Source organism: Cricetulus griseus, chromosome 6, assembly GCF_003668045.3.
Source record: "Cricetulus griseus strain 17A/GY chromosome 6, alternate assembly CriGri-PICRH-1.0, whole genome shotgun sequence".
Classification (NCBI taxonomy): Eukaryota; Metazoa; Chordata; class Mammalia; order Rodentia; family Cricetidae; genus Cricetulus; species Cricetulus griseus.
Window position 1 is genome coordinate 5,330,891 of NC_048599.1, and position 13,730 is coordinate 5,344,620.

Genomic DNA, 13,730 nt, shown 5'->3' on the forward strand with positions numbered 1-13,730 from the left:
AGTGCCAGTATCTGTGAAAGCCTAATGGAGGTATGTGTGAGGACCTGCTTGGAGGCCTGCACACAGGGAGAGGAGGGGAACAGGACACAGGACAGAGGCAGAGGTGAGTGAGGGTCGGCATGAAGACAGCAGTGTCTGATCAATGTTCCCCACAGCGTCTGAGTTCCCTGAGTGGTGATGGCTCAGGACTGAAGGGAGGGAAACACAGAGAGCAGTCAAAAGGCTGCACAATGCTTGAATGACAGTGAAGGCAGCTGAAGCCAGCAGAGTGGAGGGCTGAAGAACTGAATGGCCAACAGCTGTCAGAAGAGTACAAGAAGAATCCCCATCTGAATATAAGAAGCACTGCTCGCTGTAAGGCAACAGGGGTGGTTAGGTCAGCTCCTTTCAGGCAGCAGAGGTAGGCTCCAAAGGCTGGGCAGTTGTTGGGCCAAAGATGGGAAGACAGAAAAGAGAATCTAGAGTAATTTCCTGCTCCAGAGCAGACTGGTAGGAAGAGGTGGAGCACAGTGCAGCTATGGCGACCAACAGGACTGCGAAGATCTAGCCTGGGATGAATGGGCATATCCTTGAATGAACCCTGAAATCTGGAGCCTGGGTATGTCCTTCTGCACAATGACTGGCCACACCCAGAATTCCCTTCCTGATTCTGTTCCTGCTGCAGGATCTCCTGTTCAAGTGCTCTGTCCCTGGCCCATCCTTTCAGCATATCCTGCCCAGCTCTGGGCTGCAAGATGGTGCTTGAGACAATGAAGGTCAGACTGAACCACAGAGCAGCACTATCTGCCAAAGAACCAATGGGAAGTGAGCAAGTAAAAGGCAGGCAAAGCAGAGAGTCACAGTCCTCAGGCTCCCGTGGCCACCTGAGTAGAGGGGAGGTTCATGCCTAGGCATTCATTGCACTTTGATGGCGTAAAAGTCACCATGACAATGGAGCCTGCATAGCAGCATGTGAACATCACACAAGTCTGAGTGGGTAATGAGACATGGGATCCAAGAGAAGGGCACATCTTCCTCTACTAGGGAAAGTCCATGTGCTCGGCTAACATAACAGCACAGCCCCAGGGCAGTGTCTAGATACATCTAGTAGGACTCAGGGAAGCAGCGCTACTGCAGGTGGGAAGGTTACAAAGGGTACCACTGTCCTAACTCCCCATTCTAGATGCACACAGCCCACCAACACAGAAGGGTGGTAGCTCTTGTAAGTGATGCACAGCATTAAAAACTGAAGGCAGCAAAGGGCCAGGCTGAGGCATGACCTCTGCTAAAATGTACGGTGCCTCCAACTGGGACCCTAGTTAGTGTTCTTTCATCTGCCTGGCACAATTCCTGTCAGGTTCTATGCCACACACAGTACCTATGTGGTTTTAGATAAGAGTGTGATGACAAGCCCTTTTTCCTGATTACTTCTGCAATACCTTGAAGAGCTTAGGACAGTGTCACGCATCTGTCAGGTGCTCTGTTTGGATAGACTCATTTGAAGACAAAATTAAACTGCAGCTGAATAATGGTGTGACTGTTGCAGGCACCTCACCAGGGAAATTGGACTTAGTGCCCAGAATGGAATGAGACCGAGGGTGCGCTTCTGTTTCTGCTCCCCGTCCCTTGTCTATTCCTGCCCTGCCCCCACCCTCAGTCCCCACCTTACTGTGCTGTGGACAGGCTCCCTGAAAGGCATTTAAGAGCCTGTCGCCAGGCACTGCATTAGCTAATCTGTCCACTTAAACCTAAAGTTTATATGCTGTAAAGTTCCTTCTGTAGCTTTTAAAAGGCAGCTATAAATGAGCTGTGCTTAATTCTCCCTTTCTACCACTAATTCTTTCACAGCTTTACTAGAGGACAGAGCCCCAAATCACAGCCTCTGCTCAAAGAACTTTACCAGGCCTGTTAGTCAGCATTTACTTTAAGACACTCAAAAGTCTAAAAACGCCCTCTGTGCCCATTAGCGCTTTCCCCATCAGTGGGCTTTGTGGCTCTAATTGAAAAGAAAAAGGCTGGCCCACGCAAATGCAAGGGAATGTGTCTCTGGTGCAAGGAAGTGAGGAACGGCAGGCAGCAGGGACACTGACAGTTTAGTTGGGGCTGTAATTTGGTTTGGGCCTCAGAAAAACATAGTAAATTAAAGAGTGACTTACTCGTTCTTGTCCAGCTGTATCCCAGATTAGGAATTTATGGAGCTCATTTTGGTACTGGACAGTCTTGGTCATAAAAGATGCCCTATAAAGAGAGACCTAAATGATCAGAACACAGTTATTTAACACCCGTGTCCAGCCCCAGTTGGAATCATCACTTAGATTTGCACGCAGGCTCCCAGCTCCCCACTACATCCTCACCATGTCCCTCTGGAGTATTCAGGGATGGCCAGACGCTGGCTGCAGTCTCTGTCAAATAAAGCATTAGGCACACGTGCCTGGCAGAGGAGGAAGTCTGAGTTCCACACCAAAGAACCCAGAAATGCTAAGCCTCCCTTGTAAAACTCAAGGTGCCATCACTCAAACAGGTGGGTGTGACAAGGAAACTTCCTTTAAAATAGGCTTATCTTATTATCGTGAGGCTGTTTGGTGTGTGCTCACTCTTGTGTGTATGTGCACTCTTGTGTGTATGTGCACTTGTGTGTGCACTTTTGTGAGTGTGTGCACTTTTGTGTGTGCATTTTGTGTGTGTGTGTGTGTGTGTGTGTGTGTGTGTGTGTGTGTGTGTGTACCAGTGCACTCACAGGAGAAGCACTTTTACCTGCTGAACCATTCGCTGGCCCCACAAGACAGCTGTCTAAGGAATAATGTGCTCAGGGGCCTGGGCACAAGTCAAAACACCTCAGACCATTTTGAGTTTTTCTCCCAGTTCTCAAACCATGTGCCACATAAACAGCCAAGTAAGAGCCAGGGCAACATTGGAGCTCATAGAATTATGATGTCAAACAAAAGAGGGCAAGGATGGCTTCTGGGACAGTCGAATCAAGACAGTGACCTCTGTCCTGGATGAGCACTGCTTCAGGAACACAACAAGCTTCTCAGAGAGGCTCAACATCAGCCATGGAACACTTCCAGCCCATGGTCACACTAGGTTTCTGTTATTTGGGGGCCCTAGACAACTGTGAAAACTACCAAGTGCCTGTGCGTTTCTTAGGAGCCCGGAGGCCATAGCACAAGCCTGCCACAAAGTCGTGCCTGGGGTGCAGGTCTAGCTCCAATGATGTTTTCTGTTCTCTGTGGAGCTTTTTTTTTGGGGGGGGGTGTCTTCCCACTCTGGTTCAAATATGGTAGAAATGGCCAAGTTGCATATTTTTTTAAAGACAAGGTTCCCTTTGTAGCCCAGGCTAGCCCTGAATTCACAATCCTGCCTTAAGTGTCTGAGTGCTGAGATTTAGGTGTGAGTCAGCACACCAGGCCTGAGCTGCACTCTTAGAACTCTACCCAATCACTGAAATCTAGACAATGCTTAGACATTCTCACACATGGGAGAGCCTTTAATTACAGGTAATCTTCCCGAGACTGCATTAGAAGGACTTCTGGAAGAATAGAATTCTTAGAAACCCTTATGCAAATTCATGGCCCAGCAGGCAGCCTCCCAAACTGGCTGCTAAGGATGGAAAGTGAGCAGAGAAGTGACCTGGCTACTGGAATTGCTGCCTGCCCAGGGGGCCCCAAGGAGAGCTTGGTGGTTAAGGTTCTCCATGAAGTTCAAGCATTCCTCACTTCAGAAAGGTCTGGCAGTCAGAGGCCTCAGCACTGGAGAAGGCCAAGAGGGAAGACTTGTCTACACAGGTGTTACTGTTCAAAGGCAGCTCAGGAATGCTCAGCTGAAACTCTCCAACAAGTACTCAAAGACAGCCACTCAGCTCTAAGCAAGTGTACCGTGTGCTAATGAACACAATGGCAAGTGGGACACATGGACACACACACACACACACACACCACACACACACACACACACACACACACACACACACACACACACACACGAGGACTGTAGGACACACAGGCCAGGCTGCTGCATCCCTGGTGGACAGGGAGCTGAGGAAGGAAGACGCAGGATCAAGGGTTGTTTCCTTAAGCTCAGAACTCAACACCAAGTCCAATGTGCCTTCAACCAGTTCCTTTAATGAAAACAGATGTCTGTCCCTGAGTCAGAGGACACAGACACAGCACTGAGGTCTGCAGTGTCTGATGAGAACAAGCCCCAGCACCCATTCAGCTCTCACTGCACATCTCCCCGGCTACCCACAGCTCTTCCTCTGTAGCAGGGCACTGTCTGCAGCTTCTCTTTACTATCCTGGAACTTAAGTCAACAATTACTGTGGATGCCCACAGGCTACTTGGCAGTTCATCACATATCCACTCACCACAGCATAAAGAACCAAGTGTCATTCAAATGTAGAGGTCACAGAAGGCCCTGATCCAGCTTGGCCTACCTGCCTTCTGCTCAGGCACCAGCTTCAACTCCTGTACTAGTAGCCACAGGGGTCAAGCAAAAGCTGGGATTGGGGCAGATTCACTGTGCTCCCCACTACAGGGGCCTTTGCAGTTCGCTACGGAAGAAGTCACAGTAGTAGGGGGTCTCTGTTGCTCACTCATGGGTTGAACCATGAGCTTCTTCCAACCCCCAGTCTGGTTCCAGTCTCTCTTTCACCTCTCCTCCTTTCAGCCCTATTATGTCTCTTGATAGCACCAAACACCCCTGTTCATTGTAAGAGAGTGAAATTCTGATCTTCCTCAAATCACTTTATCCTTGACACACAGACTTGGTTTCTTTCTGTAGTAGTAATACTCCGGGGCTACCCTGCTGCTCTTTTCAGGGGTCCCTGATGGGCTCTAGGCTAGCACCAGGACAGAGGCTGCTTACCAGACTCAACCATGATTTCTTGCTAAAGCTATAGTGCTGTCTGTTGAGGACAGCACTTTCCAAAATTGAACTAACTAGACAACGGAGACACGTTATCACATAACACACTGTCTAACCTCACATTGTTCCCAACTTCTGAGTTGTCAGTCACAGACACCAAGCCTACCTTTAACACCATGTGATTACACCTGTCTTTTATTAACTTGCATCCAATTTTGTAGTAGAGTTGTTTGGCTCTTCATTTTATATCTAATCTACACCCAAACCTCGGCCCCTGAAATAAATCCATAAATTGGACCCTAATCTTCAGGTGGCTTTACTCCAATTTCCTGCCATCATCCCTTCAACTCTAGGATCACTCCTCTAACATTCAAGTTAAATGACGCAGAGGGTACGATAACTTCACTGTCTTGCGTTTTGAAAAACAGGCATTGGCTCCCTGCCATTCAAAGGATACATTTCTATTTCCCAGCCTGCCATTTACTTGTCTGAGAAGCTTATTTTTCACTACTAAACTGTCTCTCTGCAGTCTGCCTAGGCAGATCTTATTACCTCTTTAATCTAAAATCCCTACTAGCATTATTTCCTAAAGCTAGAACGCCTTTCATATGCCTCTCCATTTTTCATGACATTCTAAAAATATGACTTTCACGCACATCAAGTAGTCACGATCTTTGGGCAGAGTACGTGTTCCCAATGAAAATACTTGCTACAAGGTGTTTTAAAAATTTCTTTTCTTTAACTTCAGCAACTTATTTAGCTCTCCTGGAATGCTGATGTGCAATGGCGTCACTGCAGACTCCCTGCCTGGAGCCCTTCCTGGGCTGATGAGGTGTAGTCACCCCACAACTCAGCCGGTCTTCAAATAAACAAAAGGCCATAAAACACCCCTGCTCTCAAGGTTACATGTGCCGATGACACACCAAAATGGACATGAAGAGACTGAATGAATGCAGATGACCTTCACAGTTCCTCTAACAGGGACACCAAAGGTCTTGGGAAGGTGTAGGACAGTGCAAAGAGCGTTTGGGGCTCAGAGGGAACATCTACCTAGGGCAGAGGCTTTCAGGTCTACATGCTGTTGCTTGTGCATGGTGATGCATGCTTGTAATCTCAGCATTTGGGAGACTAAGGTAGGAAGATGTTCAGTTGTAACAGAAGTCGTAAGAGTACCCACAAATTCCGTGATGTTGTATATACTCTACAGTGATAGATCGCTCACAATTTTCCGACCTCATCATCTGAGTCTAGCCATGCATAAAGACTAACCAGTCACATTGTAGCTGCCACCCACTCACAGCAGTAGGTGCACAAAAGGTTGTTCTCTAGGGTCATGTTTGTTTGGCCCATACAAATTCTTCATTTTCTTCACTTTGGTCATATATTCTTGCCCATAATTTGTAAGGACTTATAACCCTTTCACAACATAAGCAATAAAATCAACAGCAATAACAAAACTAGCTGTTTTGGCTAAGTGTTGCCTGCTCTCGTGTCCTCTCCATTTGCTCATGTGTGAACCTTTTAGCTGCACTGTGAGCTTCTGCAACCATCTCTGCTCAGGGGACAAGGCCATGAATAGGACTGCTGGGATCCAAGGCCAGCCAATAGGATCCCAGCTGTCTTGTCTTCTACTAACACTGGTAGGCAAAAGGAGTAAGACTGCATCACTGCCTCTGAGAAACTCAACGGGAGAGCTGGTAGCCGCTCTGGGGATAATTACAAGGCTCTTCACAAAAGCAACTATGAGCAGCCAGGGCCAGAGAAGGTGATTTGAAGATGGAAGGAGAGAGGACAGTGACAGGGCCTTCAAGATGGCAGCCAAGGCAGTCACCAGAAGCTGCAATAGGCAAGGAAACAGGTTTCCTCTCTAGGAGGAAGCAGCTTGGGCAACACCTGAGTTTAGAGTTAGGGAAAGCTGATTTGGGACCTCTGATCTCTAGGACTAGAGGAGAAAACACCTGTGTTCTTCAAGGTGCTGCAGTGATTGGTCACGGCAGCTGGAGGAAATGAACACGTGATAAAGGGAGTTGTTCCTGCAAGTTAGGAGGTGACTGGTTGAGGATGGCATACAGAGCAAGCTCATACAGAGCAAGCAAGCTGGAGCCAAGGCAGAGAACTAGGAACACAGTAGCAGCAGCCCTGCCTGAGGTGCGTTAGCCAGGGTTGGTAGGTATAGTGTTAGGAGGCCACAGAGAAGGCTTTGGGCAGGGAGGAGACCCCTGGGTAAGAGAGCACTCCACGGAGATGTCTTTCAGTCCTCTGTACTACCGTTGAATGGCACAAACCACTCCCGCTTTTTAAACTGAGCCATGTCAAGCATGATGCTGATAAAATCAAATACTTACGGGTTTCATGAACTAACTTCACTTACTGCTTATCTGTGTACCATCTGAACTCAACCATACGTGCTGCTTTAGAAAATGAGAGGTAGGATTGGCCACACTGACCAAAGGAAGAAGCAAAGCTAGCTAGTGTCCTTAGTGGACTGTGGTGTGGGCGATGGACCCCAGAGGGTGGAGACACAAGTGGGCAGGCAGTGGGGAGTACTAAGCACTTCAGACAAAGCTAGGGCTGGGGAGATGTACTGACTACTCTTCCAGAGGACCTGGGTTTAGCTCCCAGCCACTCTGTGGCAGCTCCCAACCATCTCTAAGTGTAGTTTCTGGGGATTTTCTCAACTCCACTAGGTTTGCACACATGATACACATAAACTCAGGTAAGCACAAACATGTGCACATATTTATTTTCTAAGGAACAGATATAGGACAGGGGGAATAGGACAGAAGAGGAACAAGGGAAGGAAGGTTAAGAGGCCCCTGCAATGACCCTGAACAAAGATGGGCAGGCTTGATGGGAAGAGGTAGACAGAAGGGGCAGTTGGAGTTGACATCCAAAAGCCACAGGGCTTTGACTGGGATGAGGAAGGGAGCAGTCTCAGCAAGTCTGAGGCAGGTTTTCAGGTGCTTAGGTACATGTGAGATGAACTATTTCAGCTTTTTCCAAGTTGTAATTGTGGTCCTCAGGTAATAAAATACTGGTATGATTCAGCACCTCATATGTACAAATACGGATGTACCGAGGTCCTTCTCCTGCTCCTTCTCCAGCCAGCTGCATCCTCTCCTGGAAACTCAATTTCATCTGTTTTGTCAGAAGACTACAGGGTTCTATGAGCACAAGTACACTCTCCTGAACCCTCATTTTTTGAGACACTGATGCTAACACTCCTTGCGGGTTGTTTCCCTTCTACACTGAACCTATCTCACCCAACAGATTATGAATACGAATTTTCAAGTTGCTTTACTGTACTTCATATAATCAAAACAGACCTAATTAACAGTGTCACAGGTGTTAACTGTAGTTTGGAATTTACAGGTGCTCTCTGCAGAATGGAGTCCTAGAAGTGGAGCTGCGGGGCAAGGCTGAAGAGACAACCAATACACACTGGGTGAGAAGCAGACCTTCAAGGGAGTCCTCCAGCATGGTTGATTAGTTTTGATATGTGCCACGAGATGAGTCAACTTTCTTTACCTCAACTATCTCAGATGAAAACAAGGAATAACTTCACAGGGGTTTCCCTAACGTACATGTATTTAAGGCTTTGATACCCAGTGTGGCCTAACAGAGATGTTCAATGAACCTCTGACAGGTGGGGCCTAATAAGGTCCTTAGGTCTTGGGGGTTATGCTCTCAGAAGAGACTGAGAACTCCAGACTCCTCTTGCTTTGCTTCTCAGCCATGAGGTCATAGAGCCTACTCTGCTATACTTTCCCACCCTACTGTGCTACCTCAACATAGCATTGAGCCAACACACATTGGGTCAACTGACCAGCCAGTGCAGCCTCCAAAACTGTAAGCCAAAACAAGTGCTCTTTCTTTTTATAATTACCTCAGCTACTTTGTTATACTGACAGAAAGATGACTAATACAATGGAGCTTTACAAAAATTGCAATTTGCGAGAAACCGGACAGTGAAGTTTTGCGTTTTCTCTTTGCAGCCAGTGCCGAGCGATGGGCATCTCTCGGGACAACTGGCATAAGCACCGCAAGACGGGGGGGGGGGGGGGATGGGTGGTAAGAGAAAGCCCTACCACAAGAAGTGGAAGTATGAGCTGGGACAGCCTGCTGCCAACACTAAGATTGGCCCTCATCATATACATACAGTCCAAGTTCGAGAAGGCAACAAGAAGTACTGTGCCCTAAGGTTGGGCGTGGGAAACTTTTCCTGGGGCTCTGAGTGCTGTACTCGAAAAACAAGGATCACTGACATTGTCTACAGCACATCCAATAACGAGCTGGTCGGCACCAAGACCCTGGTGAAGAACTGCACTGTGCTCATCGACAGCACACCGTATCGACAGTGGTACGAGTCCCACTACGCACTGCCCCTGGGCCAAAGAAGGGGGCCCAGCTGACTCCCGAGGAGGAAGAAATATTAAACAAAAAGCAATCAAAGAAAATTCAAAAGAAATACGATGAGAGGAAAAGAACGCCAAAATCAGCAGCCTTCTGGAGGAGCAGTTCCAGCAGGGCAAGCTTCTTGCCTGTATTGCCTCAAGACCAGGCCAGTGCGGCAGAGCAGATGGCTATGTGCTACAAGGCAAGGAGCTGGAGTTCTACCTGAGGAAGATCAAAGCCCGGAAAGGCAAATAAACTGTCCTTCATAGCTCATGTAATAAAGGTGTTTATTGTTCTGTTAAAAAAATTTGCAATTTATTGAGGTATTGTTCAGGTTAGCCTAAATAATAAACTTGACACAGCCCAGAGTAATTCAAAGAGGGTGAGTCTGTGAGAGGCTGTCTTGACTGACGACTGATGTGGGAGGGCCCATGCCACTGTGGGTAGCTTCATTCCTAGGCAGGCAGAGTGGGCTGCTACAGAAACGAGCAGGGTGGATGGAGAAATGCTCAGCTGCTAAAACATTTCTTGCCCGTTCAGTTCCCAACACCCCCAACAAGTGGCTCACAGTCACCTGAACCTTTACTTTCAGGGGGTCAGACACCTTTTCCCAGCCTCTACAGACACTCCCACATATGTGGCATATACTTACTCAGAGAGCTGGAAAGACAAGAAGAGAGTCCTAGATAGTGACTGAATCCCAACTGTAGGCATTTCATGGCATAAACCAGTGCTGCTGGCAATGGAGGGAAGGCTCAGTTGGAAAGTGTTTGCCAAATGAGCCCGAGAACCTAAATTTGAATGCACAGCACCCATGGAAAGAGCTGTGTGTGGTATGTGTATCTATAACTCAGTACTCAGGGGAGGCAGTCAGGGTATCCCCAAGGCTCACGGGCCAGCCTGGCTAACCAAACTGGTGAGTGTCGGTTGAAGAGAGACTTTGTGTCAAAAGATAAGGGAAGAAGAAATTGAAGAGCTTTTCTGTGTTCACCTCTAGGCTCCACCTGCAGAAGCACACAGGCCATGTTTCTGGTGCTCTTCTTCTGCTCGGATGCTGGGGGATAATCTTCTTGTACACTGTAAAGATTCTAACTGGTTTAATAAAATGATGACTGGTCAGTACCAGGCAGGAAGTAAAGGCGGGGCAACCAAACTAAAGAATTCTGGGAAGAGGAAGGGCGGAGTTAGAGAGTGGTCAGCACACACAGAGAAGCAAGATGAGAATGCTGTACTGAGAAAAGGCACCAGGCCACCTGGCTACATATAGAGTTCTGGGTTGATTTCAGTGCAAGCATTAGCTAGTAACAAGCCTGAGATACTGGCTGAACATTTATAAGCAAGATAAGCCTCTGTGTTACTGATAATTTGGGAGGTAGGGGCTCTGGGACAGGAAATGTCCATTCACAAGCAGGCTTAGTGGTGCTTATGTATGTGGTTGATATCCCAATAGTAACTCTCCTTCTGATGCCAGTCGAATGATGACCCCCCAGGCTCCAAGCTTGGACACTTCATCCCCATTAGATCAGACAGGTTGAATTTCCACACCTGGAGAACAGGTCTCCAACGGGAAGAAGCTTCAGAAAATGCAACTTTGGCCAACATCAACCTTTAAGAATAAGGGAGTGGAAAGTGGGTGTGGTGGCTCACAACTATAATCACAGTTCCTGGGAAACTGAGGCAAGATGATCCCTGGAAGTTTGAGGCCATCCTGAGATACATAGTGAGTTGCAAGCCAACCTAGGCTACAAAGTCAGACTGTCTCAAAAACTAAGAACAATAACAAACCTTCAAAGAGATGATCTAAGTCTCAAAAGGAGCAATGGAGGCTAAGGAGAAAGATAGGGAGAAGTTAAGGGGACATGGGGAGGACAGGGAGCCCCCCACTCTGTGGCTGAGAAGGTCTTTTCAGCAGGATTAACAAAGCTTCCTTTGACCCATGTTTTTGTCTCGTGGCTGTGAACCTGTACCATGTACTCTGTAAACCACTTTAAAGTGTTACAGCCAACAGTAGGAATAAGTAAATATTTCTACCCAATCCATAGAAAGAGTGGCTAAGACATGGACACATGGCTCTGCAGAGGAGCTGCTGGCTGCTCTGGAGTGCGCACTGCTGCTCTTCGGCATGAGTAACATCCACTGTTAATGCTCTGTGCTCCCATCTGTATCAAAGCCTTTCCCTAATAAACTCCAAATCTGCTTCGAAGGAAAACCAGGTAAGGGCTGGGGAGATGGCTCAGTGGGTAAAGGTGCCTGTTGCAAAGCCTACAAACCTTGGTCCCACCGCAGGCCAACACAGGGACTGTGCCTCTATCTCCACATAGGTGCAGTGTCACAGGCACTCCCGACACACAAGTCAGTGTGGTGGTTTGCATAGGAAGGAATGGCCCCTATAGACTCATGTGTTTGGATGCTTGGTCAATAGGGAGTGACTATTAGGAGGTGTGGCCCTGTTGGAGTAGGTATGACTTTGCTGGAGGAAGTGTGTCACTAGGGAGTGGGCTGTGAGCTCCCAGAAGCTCAAGCCAGTTCACTTCCTGCTGACTGTGCATCCAGATGTCTAACTCTCAGCTCCTCTCCAGCATCATGTCTTGTGCATGCTGCCATGACGATAATGGACTAAGCCTCTGAACTGTAAGCCAGCCCCAATTAAATGTTTTTCTTTATAAGAGTTGCTATGGTCATGGTGTCTCTCTTCACAGCAACAGAAACCCTAACTAAGACAATAAGTAAAAACATTACAACATTTTAAAAGGTATGAGATACGGCACACACAGAACTTCCATACCATACAAGAAAATGGGGCAGAAAAAAACAAAACAAAACCCCCAAAACTTAAATCACTTTTACAAATGTCCCAAATTTTGTAAAAGTCAAATTTTATGTCCAAGACTTGGTGAACCCAGGGGATATTATATACTTTGCATATCACAATAAGCTGGCTAGATAAGAGATACATTGTGGGCCCCCAAAGCAGCTAGGGACTAAAGACACGAATTACATACAAAAAAATCATAGGCAGGGGTGGGCTGTTCAACAGAAACACAGGTATGAGGGTCCAACTGAACATACAAAGTGTTAGAAGAAGCAGACAAGGCACTCCCTAAGCCAGAGTACACATGTGGGACAGATGCCCCTCCACAGTGAGGACGGGATAGCTGCAGAACATGAGGACGGAGTCCACAGGAGCTTAAACACTATTTACAAGGGGGATGCTATGACTGTTACAGCATAAAGGAAACTCTGAAGGGAATGCAGAGCGTGAAACTGGAAGGTGCACTTAGCGAAGTACCTCTCGAGATTTGTAAGGGAACAATCAGCACACTAACCAACCCTCCACAGGATGGAGGGAAATACTCCAGGGCCGTGGGAGCTCATCAGTGCTGGCTAAAGTCACATCGGATTCAACACTGTGCTTGAGGAGCTAATGGGCCCAAATAAAACAAGGCACTTTAAAGACAAACCTACAATTGATTTTAGTAGATCTTAAAGTTGTCTTAAATCAACACCCTCCTACTCATATTAATGTCTTGATTAAATAACAAAATGCCATTAAATGAAACAACTGTAGCTGGCAACATGACCTGGCCATGAACATATTTAATATCTGCTTAATGTCCCTTACATAGCACAGCTTTCTCTTGCTAAGGCACTTGCCATTTAAACACAAGCCCAGAAGCACGATGGCACAGGCCTGTGACCACAGCACTCAAGGCTGAGGCAAAGTTTTAAAGACAGCCTGATGTAATGTAAACAGTTTCAGAACAGTGGGTGCCACATGGCAGGACTCATTGCCAAAAACAACAACATAAAAGCACCCCCCCCCCCCCCAATTAAAACATCATACATCAGAAGTACCTAGACGAGAATTTAGGCTGAGAAGATGAGAGACAGCCAGAGGTATCCCAGTGTGGAGGAAATGGGTGCTCTGCAAAGCCAAGCCACTCAGCAGGGGAAACAGAAACGGCATGTCTTTCCTGACCTGCCCAGTGAAGAAGCCGAAGACGGAGTATCTTCACAATCATTGTTAACTTTGAAAGGAGTGTGGCTTTGGATTGTAAGCACCAAGAATTCTCAGGCCTGGGGCCAGCAGGACAGTTCAGTGAGTAAAGGTGACTGCCCTGTGAGCTTGCCATCTGAGTTCAACCCCCAGGACACAGGTGAAGGTGGAAAGCTTGGAAGGAGAGAACCAGTTCCACCAAGCTGTCCTCTGACGTTCAGCATGGGTCAGGACTGGGACTGCTATTCAGTATGTCAGGGTTAGACACAGGTACAAACCCTGCCCTGCCCAAACCACACCCTATAAGAAGGCCAGTGTGGTGGTGTGAGCTCAGCATTTACCCCTGTATCTGACTCTGGGCTTTTATTACTAAGACCCATTAGAACTTGCGCTACATGGCGCCCAGCTTTAAGGAGAGAAACAGCCGCTTGTCTGTGGCTTTGCAGTCACTGGCACAGGCTGGGTCTGAACAGGGGATCATGCCAGAGTCACTACT

The 13,730-nt window shown here is 47.5% G+C and overlaps 1 protein-coding gene and 1 pseudogene across 4 annotated transcripts in view; one reads left to right on the plus strand and one right to left on the minus strand.

Moving 5' to 3' along the window:
- Rab22a (RAB22A, member RAS oncogene family) overlaps window positions 1-13,730 on the minus strand; it is a 55,851-nt gene that overhangs the window by 13,155 nt on the left and 28,966 nt on the right. For 3 of the 4 annotated variants that reach the window (XM_035446015.1, XM_027419834.2, XM_035446014.1), the window contains one exon: window positions 2,136-2,217. In XM_035446015.1, the coding sequence (XP_035301906.1) occupies window positions 2,136-2,207 (72 nt within the window). In that variant the 5' untranslated portion in view covers window positions 2,208-2,217. Of the gene's footprint in view, window positions 1-2,135; window positions 2,232-13,730 lie in introns of all 4 variants that reach the window. The other variant, XM_035446016.1, reaches the window with a different exon arrangement.
- Window positions 8,851-9,531, plus strand: LOC100768483 (annotated as a pseudogene).